At 34.0% G+C, this 21,779-nt stretch overlaps 2 protein-coding genes and 1 long non-coding RNA gene across 3 annotated transcripts in view; all 3 read right to left on the bottom strand.

Moving 5' to 3' along the window:
- Nucleotides 1–12,295, bottom strand: part of LOC123629855 (ankyrin repeat domain-containing protein 26-like) — a 45,937-nt gene extending 33,642 nt beyond the window's left edge. The window contains exons 1-5 of the mRNA XM_045539227.1: nucleotides 12,126–12,295; nucleotides 4,606–4,639; nucleotides 4,258–4,330; nucleotides 1,530–1,743; nucleotides 7–190 (exon numbers count right to left, since the gene is read on the bottom strand). Of these exons, the coding sequence (XP_045395183.1) occupies nucleotides 7–190; nucleotides 1,530–1,743; nucleotides 4,258–4,330; nucleotides 4,606–4,639; nucleotides 12,126–12,256 (636 nt within the window). The 5' untranslated portion in view covers nucleotides 12,257–12,295. The remainder of the gene's footprint in view (nucleotides 1–6; nucleotides 191–1,529; nucleotides 1,744–4,257; nucleotides 4,331–4,605; nucleotides 4,640–12,125) is intronic.
- Nucleotides 12,296–15,633: 3,338 nt separating this feature from the next.
- Nucleotides 15,634–20,435, bottom strand: LOC123629871. The gene is made up of 3 exons (XR_006732344.1): nucleotides 20,398–20,435; nucleotides 17,863–17,956; nucleotides 15,634–15,668 (listed from the first exon to the last, which is right to left on the bottom strand). It is a non-coding gene; the product is annotated as an uncharacterized LOC123629871 (long non-coding RNA).
- A 207-nt stretch (nucleotides 20,436–20,642) lies between these two features.
- LOC123629869 (ankyrin repeat domain-containing protein 26-like) overlaps nucleotides 20,643–21,779 on the bottom strand; it is a 37,507-nt gene continuing 36,370 nt past the window's right edge. Inside the window, exon 12 of the mRNA XM_045539232.1 lies at nucleotides 20,643–20,879. Within this exon, the coding sequence (XP_045395188.1) occupies nucleotides 20,751–20,879 (129 nt within the window). The 3' untranslated portion in view covers nucleotides 20,643–20,750. The remainder of the gene's footprint in view (nucleotides 20,880–21,779) is intronic.

Genomic DNA, 21,779 nt, shown 5'->3' with positions numbered 1-21,779 from the left:
ATTTACCTCAGACAAATAGTTTCTTAATATATTCATTTCTGCATTCAGTGTTTTGACAGACTCTTCAGCTTGTTGTTTCATTTCAACTTCTTTCCTGCATTCCTCTTCCTTTTTTCTTATCTCTTCTCGAGTGTTTTCATATAACAGATCAGCATTTCTTCTCTTCTCTCCTTCTTCTTTTAAGGTACATCTGCAATTAAATACACTTATCTTTTAAAATTAGTTTTTTGTAGAAAATACAAAGTCCACTTTATGATCTGCCTCTTCATATGTTGGTTTATTATCCTAATAAAATTTCCATGCTCTTGAATATTTTTCCTACTTCTCAGGTTTTTAATTTCTCATTTCAGTCTCTTCCAAAGGATATAAAGAGTACTGATGAAAGAACTATCTGCTAACTGATAAGTTTGTGTTACTAGTACCTCTGGTAAATATTATGGAAAAGAATACTGGCAATGATCCACTAAAGATACAAGTTGAAAGTTTCCTTGTTTTCACACAGTCATAATTACCCCTCAATTAGGGCAGATCATTTCAAGTTAACTAAGTTTTAAAAAGTCACTGTTTATAAACAAGCTTAGACATTCAGTAGAAATAAATTGTCAACTTCATGACATATTGCAGGTATCCCTAACAATAATTTACCGTGTAGGAGAGCACCTTCCCATGTCTTTCACAGAACATGTATCTACAGATTACCATGATCCAGGAACAGCCTAAGGAGTCCAGTATCTATTACCCCACACCTTTTGCATTTCTTTGTTTGGTAACATGTTCAGTGTATCTTGCTCATTATTTTATATTTCATAAAAAATTTTAAAATCTGCTTTGGAACAAGAGAAGATCTAATATTTAATTAAATAACATAGGATAATATGTATTTTAACATAGAACTCTGAATTAACTTTATCTCTGTATGAGAGAGTGATGTTGAAGAAACAAATCCGTAATTATGTTCCATGTTACTTTTTGTTCCATGCATATTCAGAATAAAAGCATATAAAATTTTTAAAATTCATTCTGGGTTGAGAAAAATGGCCATTTCACATTCTGTTCAATTGTAAATTAATATGAAGTTTCTTGAGAAAAAAATATCAATATTGATCAAAGATCTTTCTTTAAAAGTTCCTATAGTTTCACCAAAAATTCTACATTGAAGAAATTATTCAAAGTAAATAGTTAGAAATGTAGGAAAATATTTATATCAAAGCTGTTCCTTGTAGCATTGATTATAATACAGAAAATTTTAAAATTCAAAACATAATTTCTGGAATAATGAGATTTCCAAATTTTAGACTTCTATGTAGCCATTAGCATTAAGAAGTAAAAGAATATGCATTTATTAGTAGACATATTCACAGTTTATAACTTACTGTCTTACTTTGAAGAATTTCACACTCTACAACATCACAGATTTTACCCCTGTTAAACCCCAGAATGGAAGTAGCAATTACTCAAATTCTCCTGTAGATCTTTAGTGTGAAGTAAACAGTACATGCAAACATTTCTTTAAAACTAGGATGTCATACCTCAAAGTAGAGAGTTCACATTCCCATACGGCTTTTTCATAATTTAACTGTGACATTATTTTTTTAGCTTCATAGAGCTCATCTTGCAGAACGCTAACCTCGTTTTCCATTTTTCCAATTTTTATTGTGAGTCTTTCACACTCATTGCTTTTAAGTTCTACTAATCTTTGCTGGGAAAGAATGGCATCTTGCATTTTCAATAGGATAACAAAATCTGTATTAGGGAGAAAACAATAAAGATATAAAATACATGAGTACTTTTGGGATATAAAGGACTGCACATTTAACAGTCATTCATTCATACAATGAACAAATATATAGCGAGGGCCTGCAATGTGGAGGACCTTACACCCAGCTCTGAAGATAAAACAGATAAGACCTCTGTTCTTATTTAAATACTTTAAGTGTGGTCAGGAACAAAGACAATTATAAATTCAGATAGATGCTATAAGTAAAGAGAGTTCTATGAGCACTTAAGAAAAACTGATCTACACTGAGCCCAGCGAACTGTCTCTGAGGAAGGGATGGCAACACTGAAAAACAGAAGATGAAAGGAAGCAGTTGAGCAAAGGGAGAAGGAAAACATTCCAGCCACTCTACAGCCTGGGCTGAAGCTCCACTGCAATCTGCTTCCAGCCAAGTTGGAGGAACGGGTGCTGATTGACCTTCTTACCTGAAACAACCAGAACAAAATAGACAAGGCACATTAAACAACGATTTTCAGGACAGTGGACTTCAAGCAATGGAGACCATGATCCCCGAAAGAAAGGAAACAAGTGAGCTAAGCCTTATGAATGCCTCAGCTCTCTGCCTTGACAGACGTTCCAGGCCATGACTGAGGGAGGAAAAACCTCAGGTAGAGTCTCCCAGACTCCCCGAGTTGAGGTGATGAAACTGAGAGTCTGGTAAAACCAAGGCAGAGAGAGATCACAGGACAGAACACTGGATAGGAGAGAATAGCACAGGGAAAGAAACCTGGAGACCTGCAGAGATCCCCTGTCGGGTATTTAGCAGAGTAACGAACAGTGCATGTTTGCTAGGAAACTACCTAAACCAAGGGTGGGGGGTGGGGAAAAGCTAAAAGAAATAGAGGAAACCATGCCTGGTGTTCACACAGAGCCAGGAAGAGTGGCCATTCCCATGAGCCAGGCTGGGAAAAAAATCATACTAGCAAAAAACAAGCAAATTAAAATTTTAAAAATATTTACAACTTCATCAAACAATGAAATACAGACAAAACTGGTAAAATCAAGAAAACCTATACACTGAAAACTATACAATATCACTGAAATAATTACATTCCATTATATAATTGGAAAGATACCGTCTGGTGCCAGAACAATTGAATATCAATAACCAAAAATGAACTCAAAATGGAACCATAGATCCAAATATTAATATAAGCCCTAAAACTAGAAAACTTCCAGAAGAAAGCACAGTAGAAAGTCTTTGTGATCTTATGCTGGGCAAAGACATTTTAGACATGCTATGAAAATCAAAATCCATAATTGAACAAATAGATAAATTGGACTTCATTAAAACTATAAACTTCTTCTCTTTATAAGATACTACCAACAGAAAGAAAAGTTAAACCACAAACTGGGACAAAGTCCTTGCAGAAAAAAAAAAACAAAAACATTGTTAATAAAGTAAAAGTATCCAAAATATATTTTAAAAAACCTCCAAAAAGATAGTTCACAAAGAAGTCATACAGATGGCAAGTAAGCATATGGGAAGATGCTCAAGGTTATTAGTTATTAGGATAATGTATATTGAAACCATTATGATATGCACAATACACACCCACCAGAATGCCTAAAATTTAAAAATTCTAAAAAATGGCACAACATGGTGTTTGTGGCAATACAGCGCAACCGGAACTGTCAGATACTGCTGATGGCAATGAAAAACTGTACAAATACTTTGGAAAACAATTGAGTAGTTTCTTAATAAAGGAATATAAAGGGGCATGAGGAGACTTTTGTGAGTGATGGATGTTAACTATCTTGACAGTGGTGATGGTTTAATGTCTCCATATGTGTCCAAAATTATCAAAATGTATATTTTATCTATGTCTTTATCATATATTAATTATGCTTCATGAAAGCCATTGATTAGAGCGACAAGCATCTAAGATGGTGGCTGGAACACAGAGAGAAAGAAGGGTAGAAAATTATGCAGTATAATGCTGGAGAATTGAGATCTTTAACCTTATAGCAATGAAAGGTGATAGCTGCGTTTTAAGCAAGGGAGGACCATGATGAGATCTGGAGTTTTCAAAATATATAATTATGGTTGAAGAGTAGACCACAGTTTGGGCAGCTAGGGTAGAAGGGAAAACAGTTTTAAGTGTATTCCAATATTCTAGGTGGGAGTTAATGGCAACCTGCCCTTGGCTATAGGTAGGAGGAGAAGCAGAGTCAACAAAAAGACTGGGCATGCCATTCACACAGAGAAAAACACAGTGGAATTATCATAACTCTTCAGCTGACAGTGCACAATATACATTAGTTCTAATTGTACATTAACATAAAGTATATTTCTGGGATGAACTCGTGACTATAGCACATCAGTGCTGTATGGTGCCGTGCTAAGCAATGGGTACATATATGTTACTTAGGATACGTAAGAAGGTCTTACATTTATACAATGGTTCTACCTTTACAATACATTCCAAGCTGTTCAACAAGCAAGATAAAATGCTGATAGTAAGAGGAAGGCAACTCACAATCCTCTGGGGCTGTTGCAGATGACCAAGTTAAGTCATCATGGTCACTCATAGACTGTATTTGTTCTTTCACCTACAAAATAAATAACACTGCTTCAATATGTCTCCAAATACTCATAGCATAAAAAAATGTACAGAAGTGCTAGTTATCCAACTTTTATATGAATAAAATCATAGGTTCTTCTAAAAGAAAGGGATTTTTGTTCGAAGGATACCTTTATCGATGCCTACTGCTTCTTACCACTTTTTCAAAGCAAATGACTTTACAACAAAATGTCCACTATTTTCTTATTTTATGTTGTATAATACATATTCTAACAATATTTTTGATAATTTATTTTTAAATACCTTGTTCTTTTCATTAGGTGTTTTCTTTGCAGGCCTGGAAAAACACAAACAATTTCTTTCAGAGAAACAATAAATATATGAAATACAAAGAATAGCTAAAACTTTTGTATATATAAATGTCTAATTTTTATATGATAAAATTCATATGTAAATTTATTTCTCCTCTTCAAAATGTTACAGGTAATTATATTTACAGGCAATATAAAATATAATAATTTTTACAAGGAAGTTTAAATGATAGAAAGTAATATGAAGAGATACAGAAAATATATTAATAATATCATAACAAAGAATTAAATTTAGATCAAGCTTTCTGACATTCAAAACAAAAGGAAACACATCTTAGCTACATTATTTGATAGAAAGAAATCTATCAGGGTATTTTTATTGTGATTATTCTCCTTTTCACTAAAAACAAGCTTTTACTGGCACTGAAACCTATTTGGGAAATCATACTTATGTCCTTATATGAGGGAAACGTTTTTCTCATGATGGTATTAGCTAGCTCATTCCGAACTTATTATGCAGATACTATGCATTATTTTAAGCACTGTGCATGTGGTAAACTCATTTTTGTCCTCACCATAATCCTGTGAGGTAGGTGACACATTAGGTATTTTATAAAGGAAGAAGCTAAGCACAGAAAGGCCACAGAACTTGCTCAAGCCCATAAAGCTTGTCCGTAGCAGACCCAGCATTCAAACCCAGGTTTCTGACTCCAAAGCATGGGTTTCCCCATGTGATGTGAAAGTAACATTTATTTTTAAGTGTTTTAAGTGAGATGATAGCAGAGGAAACAATATTATCATTCCATTTCTTTCCAAAATCATACATAATAACTTCTAAACCTTACAAATGTTTTCTTAAAAGGTTTTATACTCAACCAATTTTGGAAACATATTTTAATAAACTAAACATTTATTTTTTCTACAGAACGTCATCAGCAAGCATTCATTTATCTATTCAACTGTTCATTCATGCATTCAACAAATACTTATTCTATTCAGCATGTAATACATGTGAATGACATTGTTGGTACAATGAAACTTTATTTTATACTTTAGAACTTTATAATCCAGAAGTAATAATCTGTGGTAGATCATAATAGTTTGCTTTTTTATTGTACATGAAGAAAGCCCTCCCCACAATCTAAATAATTATAAAGTTGACACATATACCTGATACTTTAGAGCACCTTACCAAATCATAGGTATTTATTATGCTACTGGCAAAGGTACTGTAATATATACATGGTCAAAAAGGAATGTTTAAACTGTAATAAATATGCCTTAAGTGTCTGTGTGTTTTTACTACACTTTTTAAAAATCCTATCTATTACAGTTTAATTTTTAAGTCATCATTGGCATCTTTAATTCAATTAGAAAATTTCATTTCTGAACCAGTTCTGAAGAAATAACATCCTACTATAAAATCATACATGAATAGAACTTCTAAGGACAATTAGTTTACTACAAATGCTTAAAACGTAATGTATGAAGGTTTCTAGTGCTCAGACATGTAAACAAAATTAAATTTCCTTCTCTACTTGGTCATTCCCAACAGCATACAAATATATTCTCTAAAAGCTTCTAATTTAAAATAAAGAAATAAAACTCCCTTGAATCCCACATTCTTCTTCAGTTATTACCCATTTCTCCATTGCCTTTCCCAGGAAAATGTCACTCAAGAGCTGTCCATGCTGTCCACTACAGTCAGGGTTCCATGGTAACCATTTATTGAAACTGCTCCTTTCTTGAGCTACTTCACTTAGGACAATGGTCTCTAGTTCCATCCACTCTATAATAAATTACAACTAACTAAGGGGCACACACAGACACACAGGGAACTAAAAGTCATTGGAAATCAAGCAGGGGGAAATAGGGAAAGGGGCACAGACCACCCTGAAGGGTATACTGAACACTGCTCAGAGGATACAGGCACACTCACAGCCCTGACTCAAGTTTTACAAAACCCACCCATGTAACGAAAACATTTGTACTCTCTTAATATTTTGAAATGAAAAATAATAATACTTAGCTTAAAATACAAAAAAAAAAAAAAAGAAACTACTGCTCTACTCCTTGTCCAAGTTCACTTGTCCTCATCTTAATCAATCATTTCACAGCATGGATACAGTTGAGCATTCTCTAGTTTTGGCAGGCAACACTATTATATTTCCAGTAAAAGTAATCACTGCTGACATTCTTTTACAAGGACATAAAGGACTTATAGATTTTATGTTCCTTCATTCTATTTCACTTCAGGCGCTGTCATCATTCACACCTCCAGGTACTAAACTGGCCTGCGCATACACTGCTCATCACAGATTCGTTTGAGGTCTGTTTTTCATTTTCATTTTTCTTTACTTCCCTTATATGCAATGCAGGACCAGTACTTTAAAACAAACACATAAAAGAGATAATGTTTTCTAATAATTCTATTGACAATATATAAAAGGGAATTTTTTATAAACTTCTACATCTTCTCCATTTCAATTCACTTATTAATTTAAAAAAATATTATGAAGCACCAACAATATGCAAAGAAATACATATTCCTTGCTTCAAAAAAAAAGGTCAAATGCAATTATGATACAATGTGATACACAAGACTGAATCTTTTTGAAAAGTTCTACATGAGCCCAGGGAAGGCTTCACAGAACAGACAAAATACATAAAAGAAGCTCACCAGGCAAAAAGTAGGAGAAAGCCAACCAACTTAAGGAAAGAATGTGAGTACCAAGATGAGGCACAGGGTGTCTAGGTGTTTCTTAGGAACTTGAAAGGAAAAGTGTAAAATACATAGAAGCAAATGCTGAGAGGTGAACGCTACGCTGACCTTGAATCCTACACTGAAAGCTGGGAGCTCACTGCCTACAAGAAATGATTCTTAGGCATAGGAGCAATAATTAGATTTGTGCTATATTTTTGGTTTTCTGTTTAAATATGACAATGTTTCACTTCAAAAGTTATAAAATAGCATGAAGCACACATAACATGAATGTAAGAAATCGGCAAATATCTTAGGGGAAATCCTTACTTTTAGAATACCTATATATCATTCTATATAGGATTTATAAATGGTAATATTGTGATGAATTATAATTTTGTTTGAAAATAAAATAATTTTTTGACTTTTATATACTTTTAGCCTAGCTAATTCTAATGTAAATAGTAAGATATACCAACAGAAAAGTGTATTTACTTTTTTGTGGAATAAACACATGTGTAAGAAAATCACTATCATATACGTATATGAATTTACAAAGAAACCAAAATTTCCCACAGGAGATTATGTTAGGAGTTGAGCATGAGCCTTTAAATATATCAAAAACAAAAACAAAAGTAACAGCTATAAAATGAATCATGTAGATAACTGTTCTGTTTAAGACTAAGCAGGCCAGAAAGAAAAGGGGGTTGGGGAGAAATCTTCCTGAGAGCAATTATCAAACAACTGCTCTTGACTCAAACTGCAAAATAAGTTTACGATTCTAGAATAACAAATAGTTTTCATTTTGAACATAGTTGATAGAAGGCTGATTTCAACACAAAATGTCTGGTCCTCACACTTAGAAAATGACTGATCTGTAGCCATGGTAACAAATAGCCACCCCCAAGTAGTTTTAAATCTAGTCAATCCATCAGTGACCACTGGCCTCATTCACCAATCAGTATCAGCCACTTGCTTCTGAGAGACAGCCAGTCAGACACAAACTCATTCCAATAAACATGCCTGGGAGTGCCCAGCACTCAACCACTGTGTCACTCAAATAACCGTGCTAGTACAGATGATGTCAACCCACGTATTCCTCTGAAAGGCTGCCAGTCCTTCAATGCCACTCTTCCCAAAACCCTGTGTAAGATCAGCAACTGCTCTGTCGGAAGAAACTGCCTCACCAGCATAGCTCTCTTACTAGAGAAAGCAATAAATTCCAACTTCATCTTCTTATTTCAGATATTGAAGGCTCACCACTCTTTGGAAAGAATTGTTAAGTCCATTAAAATTACCTCACTTATATTTTACTTTTCTTAATAAACACAAATGAAGTTTGCAATTCCTTTGATCTGTCTTACCATATGTAAGACAATCATCATTACAGTAAAAGAGTAAATACTGAGTAAACACATTATTGGGCTTTTCTCCCTAAATGAAAACAAATAAATATACAGAATATAGCTTATTAAAGTGTACGTAAGAATTCAAAAATGCATAACCGCTAGGTAAAGTTGTCACAATGAACCCATGTCACACTTTTAAATGAGATTTAGTCTAATGATTAAAACAATACCCACAGGGTAAACTCCATACACTCAGTTAATACAAGTGTATGGAGTAGGTCCTTATGACATTACATGCTAGGCTGTTTTCCAGACACAGGGGTATGGCAGTGAACACGCAAAAGTCCTATCATGAGAGTGAAGGAAACACACAATGACAGTAAACAGAAAAGCTGGGCAAACTGCATCATATGTTAGAGGAGAAAAGGTAAAGCAGGATAATGAAATGTTTATGTGTCGGAGAAGAGGCATGGTGGAAATGTTAGCATGTCTAGAAAAAGCCTTGCTGAGAAAACAGTTGTTAAGGAAAGAACTGAAGAAATAGACAAAAGGAGGCCAGAAAGATTTCTGAGGAAAACCATTTAAAATAGACAGAACTGCCAAGTACAGAGGTGTGCCTGTAGAGTTTAAGGAATAGTGAGAAGTTCAATGAGGCAGTAGCAGAGCTAAAGGGATTTAAAAAAATGGAAAATTAAGGCAGAGGGACTAAAGATCAGATCACGTGCTTCCTTTTAGGTATTAAGAAGAATGGTGACATATACTCTGACTGAAATGGGAGGCAATTGGGATGTTCTGAGCAGAGGAATGACATCCTCTGACTTGTTTTAATATGAGCACTGGGTTAAGCATTGATGGAAAGAGGACTAGAAAAAAAAGACCATTTAGGAGTGCGTTACACTCACCTAGACAGCAGATGGTGGTGGCTTAGACATTGGTGGTGGCTTCACCAATCTGTGAATGGTTTCTGCATCTATTTTGAAGGAAGACCTGACAAGATTTGCTGACAGATTTGGTATGAGATGTCAGAGACAGAGAGGGAGAAAAAAAGAGAGAATGAGAGAGAGAGAGATGTCAAGGATTACCCCAAGGTTTTTGCCAGAGTAACTGAAAGGGTTCCCATTAACTCCGGTAGGAAAGACTCCATGATGAGGGTGAGGTATAAGAAAGAACATCAATAGCTCAATTTTGGACCTCGTAAGCTGTGATACCTAATAGCTAACCAAAGAGGGAGGTCAAGTAGGCAGTTTTGTCTATAGGTCTGGAATTAAGAAAATCATTAGCACACACAAGGTAGTAAAAGTCATGAGAAAGAAGCCTGAGGACTGAGCCCTGGGACACTTCAATGTGCGAAAGGTGGGGTGTGAGGATGAACACACAAAACAGACTAAGATGGATGAACTAGAAAAGAAGGAGGAAAAACCAGGTGAGTGAGTGATATACTGAAAGTCAAGGGTAAAAGGGATTATGGAGGAGAGAGTTTTTCACTGGAGAAAAGATTGCTGACAGAGTGAGTAAAATGAGGTCTCAGAAATTATATCTAGATTTATTAAAGTGAAAATCAGTGGGAACTTTGAGAAAACCAATTTTGCACTAGAGGTGGGAGTGAAAATTGCTGGAATGAGTTCAAGAGTGAATGGCAAAGAAATTCAAGTCCATGTGCAGACACTAGGCAGTTTTTTCAAGGCCATCATACCTAAGTGGCATGATCATGGACACTCTAATGTTCTTCTTGTTTAGCTATATATTTCAATCACTATAAAATAATTATATAGTATATTTTCACACTTTAAATGTTTCCAAATTGTATACATATGGCATTTTAAAAAACGCCAGACCAAGGTATTAAAGAATAAATTCACAAAAATTATAGAATTACAAGATCCTATGAACATTTCTAGATCATATAAGCTGATTTTTGCTTATACTTTTGCCCATACTTATAAAAAAGACCATAGAAACACCAAAACATTCAAAAGTAGTATTTTTGCCTTTAGAAACATCATCCAATTGCAGGATATTTTATACTCATCAAATATAGAAAGCAATCACTCATACTAAAATACTGATTCAAGGACAGGAATAAAAGGGGTAAATGCACAAAATAATCTCATTTTTAAACTGAATGTAACATATAAAGTCACTGTAGAAAATACGGTATGATGCATACTGACATATATTTAAAAGGAAGGTTAATGCCATGAATTCAGGCTATCTTTACAAAGAAGATTCACCACATTAGCAGCACCTTGGTGTTGGCACGGGGGTCAGCAAATTAGTGTCTTGGGGCCAAGTCAAGCCCGCTGCCTGTTTTCATAAGTAAAGTTTAATTGGGACACCACCATGTCTATTTATTTACTGTCTATCACAGTTTGTGGACTACAATGAACAGAGGCCCTGTGGTTCACAAAGCCTAAATCATTTACTATCTGGCTTTCTACAGAATGAGGTGGCCAATACCTGGTTAGTAGATTAAAGATCCTTTGATGTATTTTAGTAAGTTTTACCCAAAATATGAAAATGTTTATATGGGATATGGATATGCAATCCCTTGGCAATATCTGGATTAATGTGAGGATCCAGCAGGTGAGCACTCATGCATTGAGAACAAAACCCCAACAAATCAATAATTAGCAATTCTGTTGGGAACAAGGTAGAGCTGCAGTGTAGCATGCAGCATCCTTTTGAACCTCAGCAGATATTACAAGAATTCTAACATAATTTGCTTAAGATGTGTCATCAAACTATATGCTTTAAATATCCATCAATTGTGAAGTAATCAGTACACTACAGATCTAACTTTGTTGTTTAAATGGTTGCATATGACATTATTATATGGACATGACAATGTAACTATTTCCTTCTTGATTGGTATGTAGACTACCTCGAAGTTTTTGAGATGATGATGTTACAGTAACTATCTTTAACATGCATATACATGTATGCACGTAACACACTTGTATAAATATTCTGAACACACATATATTATAGATCTTTGACATACATAGGCTATCTATTTTATGAATATATTGGCTTCTTGTATGTTATATACAATATAGAATAAATGTCCTTAACTCGTATGTGTTTACATGTGTTTCTACAAGTCATGTTTTCCTGCAGCATCTAGTCCCAGATCCTAAGTTCCTGGTAGGCCAAAGGAGTGACATATTTGAAGTGTTGATACATGCTACTAAATTACACTTCAAAAAGGATTTGTCAATTTTATTTACCAACAGTGTATCAAAATGCATTTTCCTCACATTTGCCAACACTGCTAATCTTTTAATAAAATGCCAGTATCATTGGAAAATGTTACATCATTAATGCACATTTTTCTGATCACCGAGCAAGGCTGAATATACCTACAGAAAGCATAAAATTTGTTAATCATGAATATTAGTCCAATTAGAATTAATTGTATAGCACAATAAAATTATCTACTGTTAAATATTGCTACAGGCTTACCTATCACACACTTCATTCTCCATCCTAGGAAATTGCCAACTGTCAGTTTTTCTACTCTTTCTTTCTTGAAGTAATGCGTCATCGTCACTGTCATCACCAGCACCATCACATAGGTTTTCTGATGCTGCCATTTTATTGCTTTTGTGCTTCTCCTTTTCTTCAACCTTTAATGAAAGCTTGATAGTACGAATAATTGTTATTACCTTATCAATAAAAATAACTTTTTCTCTTTTCATTGATTTTATCCCTTGACTCACCTTAACTGTCATATTTTTAATCATTAAATATTTTGTGCTTACTTGAATATTATTGTACATAATTACCATATAATTATAATTATTATGGTATTATTGAAATTTTTATAAAGTCTACTTCATTTCTGTTTGAGTGAATGAAACAGAATTTTCCCAAATTTCTAAAAGGGCCCTTCTTAATTTTTTGTTGTTATTCACATCCACTCTTCTCTGGATAATAGGAATTTCCACCCCCATTTGACTGGCAGAGACAGAAAGAAAAAGACAAAGACATAAATCACGTCTTCTTCTGTCTTATCACCTGGATTTTACGTTAAATGGCCAGATTTAGAGGATGCAATATTGTAAGGCTTCAGGAACAGAGAGAAAGCTTTCCCTTTTCTGCACCAAGTTAATCTTTTGACGCTGCCGTTTATCATTCTTTTTTCATTTGGATAGAGAAATATCAAAAGACGAAGATACACACAAATGTATATGAACCAAGTTTGTCACCACACAAGGAGCAGAGTGCAAGTGCTCAGTTGCTGGTGTGGAGTCCTGAAAAATGAGATGCTTCCCAAATTTCACATTCAGTAGCCATACAATTTTACAGTTGGAGGATGTACAGTATAAAGTAATTATCTATTTTAGCTCCTTCACCTACTGATAACTGGAGTAAAACCGAGAAAGATTAAATGATTCATTCAAAGCTCCTAAAGTGGCATTACCTAGCAATTTCTGACAAAAAAAGAAAAAGAGATAGTGGAATTGCATCATGCTGAATCAGGTAAATTACGAGATTAAACTAGTCAAAAACTAGTCAGATAAATTAACTGTCTGACTTTGGCAAAATAACTAAATGCCTTAATTGGGGGGCAGGCCTCATCTACATTGACATTTAAAAAAGAGTATCTCTAGATTTTTGTGTAGCTTTAAAACTCAACGTACAGAACTCACCTTTCCATTTTGGAGTCAAATACTGTATTTTTGGCTGGGGATTTTTCTACTCATATGATCAAATCATACTTGTCAAATCTTATACCATATTTGCAACATAATGTAAATTCTGATTTCACAAACATTTGAGAGTGGCGATTTTAAAAGCTATGTGGAACTATATATGTTTCTGGTCAATAATATTTAAAGTGGTTATGATGGAATTTTAAGTTCCAACAGTTTGAATCAAATAGATGAATCTTGCACACATAAAAGCACATTAAACAGATTCACTTGGCTGGGCATATTTGTTGCAAATCTCAAGGTTAGACACATATTTATCTCTTCTCAGTCACTGCTTCCTTCCCACTGTATTTTCATTTTATTGTTCAAATCAATGCAATTCATCTTTAAGTCACTAGGGGGTGAAAAAATCCTAGACCTTACTACATACTTTTATTAACTTATTTTACATTTATTCTTGTTGAGATGATATGGCATATGAATGAATTAGCTTCCCAGTCCTTAGGCCACTTGGAAGACTGGAGATGGAGAAACAGGTTGATTAAGGAATAATGATTATGAAAAAAATATTCTGAACTCCTATCATTTACATAACAGATAAAATCTATTTCTATATACAATTATATCTTTAGATAACTCCATCTTACCCATGAACTTTTATAAGTAGAAAATCAGAATGGATCAGGCAATTGATGAAGAGAAAGTAGAAAGGGTAGCACTTAAGTACTTTTTCTAAAGATTGCTAACTGGGGAGTGTCACACTTTTAATTATTAGGATCCAAAATCAACACACCAATTAGAAAGAAAAGGAATTTCTTAAATGTTAATTCAAATGATATACCATAAGATGATAATGTCACGAATCTAGATGGACAATCTGCTTAAGACTAGTTCTAATATAGTCTTGTTAGAAGAGAAGTTTCAGAGACAGGGCTGAGATCACATGTGGGGACTTGCAAAGTGGGAGCAGATGTTACAGTAAATAACCCTTAGACAGGAGCTGACTAGAGGGGCTGTTAACCATAGGCAAGAACCAGCTTCAGCTGGCTTGTCATTATGATTTCTGTCATTTTACATGAACTTAGGCCAATTATTACTGGAGTTTTACAATTGCTCCACCCTTGAAATCACCATGATGGCTCAAAGACAGCCATATACAGTATTAAAATGAGAGCAAACCCAATTTTAGGAATTACTACCCAAATTCATAGCAAAAGTCAGCCCCTTACTCATAAATACTCCTCCCCTCGATTAATAAGACTTCAGAACACCAAAAACCTCTTCCTCCTGATGCAGATGCTCTTTTCAAAGCCTGCCCACTCTCTTACTCTTGAGAGAGTGCACTGTTGCTTTCAATCATTCAATATAAAGCTTCCTGCTTGACTTTCATGGTCCATCCTAAAATTCTTTTCCTGATTAACACCAAGAACTTGGAAAAAACCTCCATTCAGAGGCCACTAACAGTCTAAAGTCTCCTAATGACAGTGAATTTAAAAATATAATAACATTTCATGATTTCCCACATTAAAACAAGTTAGAAAGTTGTTTGTACCCTAACACCAAAGGACCCCTTCTTAAAGATATGAGTCCCTTAACAGACAGTACAGATGACTTTATGACCCTATTCTCACCCTGGACATAGATGATGAAGTCAATTAGAGACCACAAGGCAGAAGAAATCTTTAACCGTGCCATTAATGATTGATAACATAAAACTGAAAATTCTGAACCACTGGCAATGGTTACTCCTTTGACATGAATACAACTCAGTGGTCATCACTCTTAAATTACTCATAATTTCTATTGCTTATAATTCAATATTTGATGTCACCCTCTTTATCATGTAAGGAAGTTGTAAAAATGGAAGAGTAAACAAAATTTGGAAAAACATATGCTTCAACTCCAAGGTAAACATCAGCTATAAGTTACTAGAGATTGTAAGAATATTTTCAGTTGCATAACTACTTTAAATGGGGGTAGGTAAACTCATAACTAATGAGCGCATAGCACACTGTATGGGGGATGGGCACACTTGTAGCTCTGGCTTGGGCAATGCAAAGGCATTACACATAACCAAAATGTTTGTAGACCTATAATATTCTGAAATTTTTTTGAAAAATGAAAATAAATAAATAAATTGGAAAAATAAAAATATAAATAAATAAAATTATAAAATAGTAAATGATTATTTACTCTAACAGGTTAGTGCAAAATGATGTTATTAAAATGAAGAAAATTATGTTAAACCAGAAATTTAAATTTAAATCTTTACATACCGGTGGCTGGTTATTTTCACTTCCTTCATGACTCTCTTGCTCATTCTCTGATGTCACTTCTAGGTCTTCTTCTGCTAAAAAATCCATACATTGAATTAAATTGGATTAGTTAGAAGAGTGAGGTAAAAGACAGTCTTTATAGAAATAGATAGAAAATAAAATTTTCATTGTATAAATTTAGAGTTTAAATGAAGCTAAATCTATGATGAAATACTTACTTCTTTAAGAAATATTTCTAATTAAAAAAAGAAAAAAAACCCAAGCTTCAAGAAACCACTTGGGGAGACACCTGGTCCAAGGCATACAACATCTCAAAGATTCACTCACAAATTCTATTAACTATTAGCTATGTCTGTTAACTGAAGAGGAAAGTGGCCATAGATCTGTGTGAACATGCTGATTGATGAGGGGAAAAGGGATCATTAATCAGCGGAGAAAGTCATGACGCTGAGAGGGTAACCATCAAAACTGATGGGAGAATGCTACAGCATATCTGTAACACAACCCAACAGAATTATTTGTACCATTATACTATAATTAGTTATCATGTTCTTCAATTTGTCCCACGATTTAGAAGTACTCAGCTGCAATGCAGTTGAGAGCATAATTCATCTTTCATCGGAAAAACTATTCTGAACTGATCAGCTTGGATTCATTTGTAGAATGCTAGTTAATGAAAATATTCACCTTTTTCATTAGTTATATGGGCTATTGGTATGCCTACATTTCTTGTATCCTCTGGGTTAGTCATCTTAAACTTTCTTGATACACACACATACAAAAAGCCTTAACACCACATCTAAGAAACAATGTATAATAAATTTTCTATATTGAAATAACAATTTTAGTATTCAAGGATGAACTCTGTAATTTTTTTTCTTTTTAAAATTAGTTTGGTTACCAAGTAGTCTTTAAAAGACTTTTATGAAACAATTACCTTACCAAAAATTTAGCTATCTTAAAAAAGCGGCTGATGCTTCTACATTCAAATTAATCTCATTTGATTAACTAATATTAATGCAACATGTATATTTGCTGTCTGACAGCTATGGGGAGGAAAAATAAATTACTATTGTTCACCCCAATTCTAGCACTCCCTCCTGCTTCTACTAACCTTTAAAGTAGCAAGAATCTAAGCTTCTGTTTGAGTGTAAATATAATGAAGTCATCTGAAGTGCTCCCAAGTTTCCTCATCAACTCCAAAATCACCTTCCTAACTTCTTTCATTCCTCCCTCCTTCACCCCTCACAATCTTTCTTCCTTTACAGCAGTCATGTAGAGATCTGTGCCCCTTATTCTTCTCCTTCAACATCTTTGATTTATTATTCCCACCACATCTTTCCTCTTCATTTAGCAGTAGTACCTCACATCTCTAATTTCTCCTTCCTCATCACTTGGCTCCTTCCCCTCTGGCTACAAACATGCTCAGAAATGATAACAAAATAATGTTTTCCCCTGATCCTGTAACGTCTTAAACTGTTATCCAATGGCTCTTCTTCCAGATTTCTCTAAAAAGAAGTCTATACCCAAGGCCCACCAGCAGGAGCATCAGCTGAGAAGTTACTAGAAATGCAGAATCCCAGAGCTGCTGACTCAGAATGTGCATTTTTAACACAGCTGATTGATGAAAGTTTGAGACGCTCTGGTCTACACTGAGTGTACTTCCACATTCCTCTACCTGAACTGACCCTTTTGGAATCTAGCCTCATGTTCCTCCCTATCATGTCCCCACAAATGAAATTGTATTACAAGTCATAATGTTTCTAATGGGCTGCTTATCAGCCTCTATCTTCCCTCATCTCTCAATAACTGACCCTATTCTCTTCTTCTCTCCAAAGTTTTTATCTTGAGCAGTACTAATTCTACCCTATGAAGTAAGAACATTTCAAACCACATTAAATTATGCATGTGTACAGCTGACCACATATGCTTCTATTCCTCTATGGTATAGAAAAGATAGTGCTGCAGGCTTAGGTGCCTCAATCCTTAGTGCCTTCCCAACAGTGAGGGAGATAAGAAGAGTGAGAAATGTTTGCTATACTTCTCTGACACACTCTGGTATTGGAAGCTCACTTTATATGCTTCCCACATTTCAAACACTCTGCTCTTCCTTTTTCTGAAGAATTATTTTATTTGACCACCCTCCATTACATATGCCTGCTTCTTGATGCTTGATGATATTCTTTGGATTTTAGAATGTATCAGTGTACATGTTTTTAAATAAACAGTCTGTTAAATGATTTTCTTTTAATAAAATATGGTTCTTACCTTCTACTTGTCCATTTATGGTGTATTCTTGTTTGTGAACAGCAGCCCACCGTAAATCACCACCATACTTCTGTGGGAGATTCGTGGAGACATTCTGTTAAAATTAATATCAATAATAAGTTTCAATTAAAAAATAAAAATAATGAATTCCATCAAAATTTTCCAATCATATTCTTAAAACTACCTGAATTTCCTATTGTAAAGGCAATTAGACTTAAAAATAAGAGAAGTATGTATTGAAAAACCAAAACATTTGTACAGGGAACTTCACAAATGTTATCCAGCTCAAGGTTACCTTTTATCTATTTCTGGCTATTGACTCTGAAAACCAAGAATGGAGGAAAAAGGCAATATAGTCACAGACAAAATATTAATGGGTATGCACATTTCAACAAGGAAGTAACTTCAAAATACCTGATTGTACTTTACAATCCCCACCAAAAATAAGAAGAGTATTTAATATATATACATACATACAATACACCTACTATAATAATTACATAATTAAATATTTAGAATAATTTTAACCTTCGAAATGTTTAGTGTTAAAATAAGATACTTAGCATGATAACAAACATCAGAGTATGTCAAGTTCAGGAAGAACAGCACATTTAACAAGCTGCATCATTTTGGAAACAAGGGCTTGCAAATATCTAAATATTTTTTAATAAAGTTTTTACTGATAGTATAAACGGATGAATAAAATGATGGAGTAGTAAAAAAACATATCTTTATGTCATATTTCAATAAAACCAAGGAAATGTTACACATGTACAAGGTAAAGCAAACAAATATTAGAGATACACAAAGTAAAGTATATGTAACTCTTTCCCAATTAAAAAGAAAACTGCAAAAAAGAATAGCAAACCTTAATGAAGAGAGAATTATAAGAATATTTATTCATAAAGCATCTAAATGGTGCTGGACACTTATTTGTACATTTTTTCTATACTTAATAATAATTGAGTAGGATGGTGGTTGTCCCATTTCCTGCTTCCTGGTCATTCCAGGATGTTAAGGGTAAAATGAAGAGATGTGATCCACTCATCTCTCCATCCAGAATGTCCTCCTCCTAGACTTTCACGTAGCTTGCTCATTCCTAGTCATGTGAAAGTCGGCGATGTAAATGTCACCCTCAGAAAGATATTCTCTGACTACAGAATTCTATTCACATTTCCATCCCCATCCTAACTACAAACTACCTCAATATTTTCTAACCAGTCTCTGTTTTCCTTATATGCAGAACTTATAATGACCTATAGCTCTTTGTTGTTTACTTATTTTTCTCTTCCTACCCCTATAGCATATTCCCTCATCTTGTATATTCAGTGTCTTACTTCCCAGCATGTAGTTGGTACTCAATAACAGACATTTAATCAACGTCAAAACATGTAAAATCCCATCAGGAAGGTCTCAAGCATCAAATCACTATATTCCCACAGGACATCTCTGGTAATAGTCTGCTGGGAAACTGAACATAACCAAAATTAGGAATCCATATGCTTGCTATAACTTCCATTCTTTTCTTAGGACTACTGCCTTCTGGTTTGCAAAAAGTACCTTCAGCATTCATTAAGTTAGTGAGTATCAGTGTAATCATTTGGTCCCTCATTTGTATAAACACTCTCTCCAGTTTACAAAATGTTTTTATGTTTCTTACCACATTTGTTCATTGCGCGTACTTAAGGAATAGATGTTAGTACCATATTTATGAAGAAGGTCACTGATATCTGAATAGGATAAATCATTCATTTTTTTCAAGATTGCATGGCTACTAAGCGACAGTACCAGGACACTAACATGTCTTCTGGCTTCCACTCAGTGCTGGTACCACTGTGCAGCAGCTGTTCTATCATCAGACCCTTCCCATATCTTTCCACAGTTGTCACTTCAATGTACACTGTCATTATATTATGCTGACACTAGTACAAACATGGATGCCACAAAAATATCCAATGGCTTCTATTTTTAAAAATGAATTCTACTTATTAAAACACCACTAAACTGAACTGTTGTTACTATAGTCCTACATATTTACTGTTCCCATACTTTTCCTTGTCTGGAAATGTTGTTTGCAGATCTATACTTAACAACCCAATTATATGAACACCTTCAAGTTGCAGATATTATCTTTTTAAGTTCCACGTTGGAAAAGACAATCGTTCAAACAGTTTCTCTCTGAGTATCATTAGGACTTTTACACAACCACATATAACATAGAATGATTCATTTGATCATAAGTTGACCTGGAATAATTCTTTTGTTGTAGAAAAACCTAAGTTGAGAACCCAAACTGATTCCTTTTCTAAGCTTTATTTTGTTGCACTATACTATAGTAGCTTCTTAAATGAATCCCACAGGTGAGAAGAATTGTACTATGCAATAACCAATTTGTTAATTGTGAGCTGAAAATACAAGAAACTAACTCTTTACAGGCATAAACAGAGGTGAGAACATAAAGTCTAAACATTTTCTTTTAGGTTCTAACATCATTTGATACTTATATTTTAAAATAACAACAACAATAGACAGTACCTCCAAATCCTGAGGTGATTCTGCATCTTCATTTTTTCCAGGCTTTAATGCAGACATCTTGTCTATAAAATGGTATTCACAGATACACTCATGAGAACATTTTTATCATACATTTTAAATACATATACAAGTCTATCACCATTCATTTTTATCTCAATAAAATAAAACTAATAGCAAAAATAATTTCAAGGTTGAACCAGTTTTAGGAAGAAAAAAGTAGACAGTATCAAGAAAGACAGCAAAAGAAATATATTTAAAAGAAATGGATAATATATTTGGGTCTGCATACTTTAAATGTTTTTTGTGTATGTGTGTGATGGCATTTAAGGATTAAAGAGTATCATAGGTATTCACTAACTTACCACTTCTGTTATTTTTGTGCACATAAATAAAATTGACATTACTTTTTGCTCTCGCGGAGCATGTTCAATAATACCAATACCATTTTCCTTTTGTCCAGATGCTGGCTTTGTTGCTCCTTCCTATTTAAAAAAAAAAAAAATCCCAACTTCAGAAAACATTGCATTTATTCCCTCACTCACTCACTCAATTAGTCTATAAGACAATGAACGTTACTCTGTCTATCAAATCACAGGCACTATTCTGGCAGAAGCTGATAATATAAAAAAACGGTGGATTTTGCCCGAGATTCAAGAGGAGTTTGAGATGTATGAAAGAGAGATGGAAAAGAATAATTCACTGATTCTACAATTAAAGTGAATAAAGGACAGTAAGGGCACAAAGGAGAGAGCAATGAGTTCTGCCTGGGAAGATCAGGAAATACTGCAAAGATATATGGCCACATTGTGAAAGATAGAAAAAGTGCTGAGAATGGGTGTGAAGCATTTCAAGACAGGGCAATGTGAGAAAAAGGATGAGTATTTGTAAAGTATATGAAAATGGTAGAATTAAATAACGAAATTCTATACAGAACTCAGAAATTTTGAAAATGAGAATAAGAGGAGGAAAAATACAGTTCAATTTTTTCAACTATACTTTTAAAAATTTGAAGAATGTGAGATATAATAGTACTAATATATGAAAATATTTATTTCTGGAATATTATCATAACATACACTTTTAAATTGAATAAAAAGATTTAATTCTAAAGTACCAATTCAAGATGCTGCAAGAAGACTATTTTTAAAATTAATCTTAAGTTCCATCTGGATCTCTCCCTTGACCCAGTAATCATTCAGCAAGAGATTGTTTAATTTCCATGACCTTGTGAAGCAGTGTTTCTGTTGGAATTGATCTCTAGTTTTATACCACTATGATCTGACAAGATACATGGTACAATTTCTATGTTTTTAAATTTGTTGAGGTCTGATTTGTGGCCTAGGATTTGATCAATTTTGGAGAAAGTTCCATGAGATGATGAG

This window comes from Lemur catta, unplaced genomic scaffold, assembly GCF_020740605.2.
Source record: "Lemur catta isolate mLemCat1 unplaced genomic scaffold, mLemCat1.pri scaffold_55_ctg1, whole genome shotgun sequence".
NCBI lineage: Eukaryota > Metazoa > Chordata > Mammalia > Primates > Lemuridae > Lemur > Lemur catta.
The sequence above is the reverse complement of the archived record's forward strand: the minus strand, read 5'-3'. Positions and strand labels throughout refer to the sequence as shown.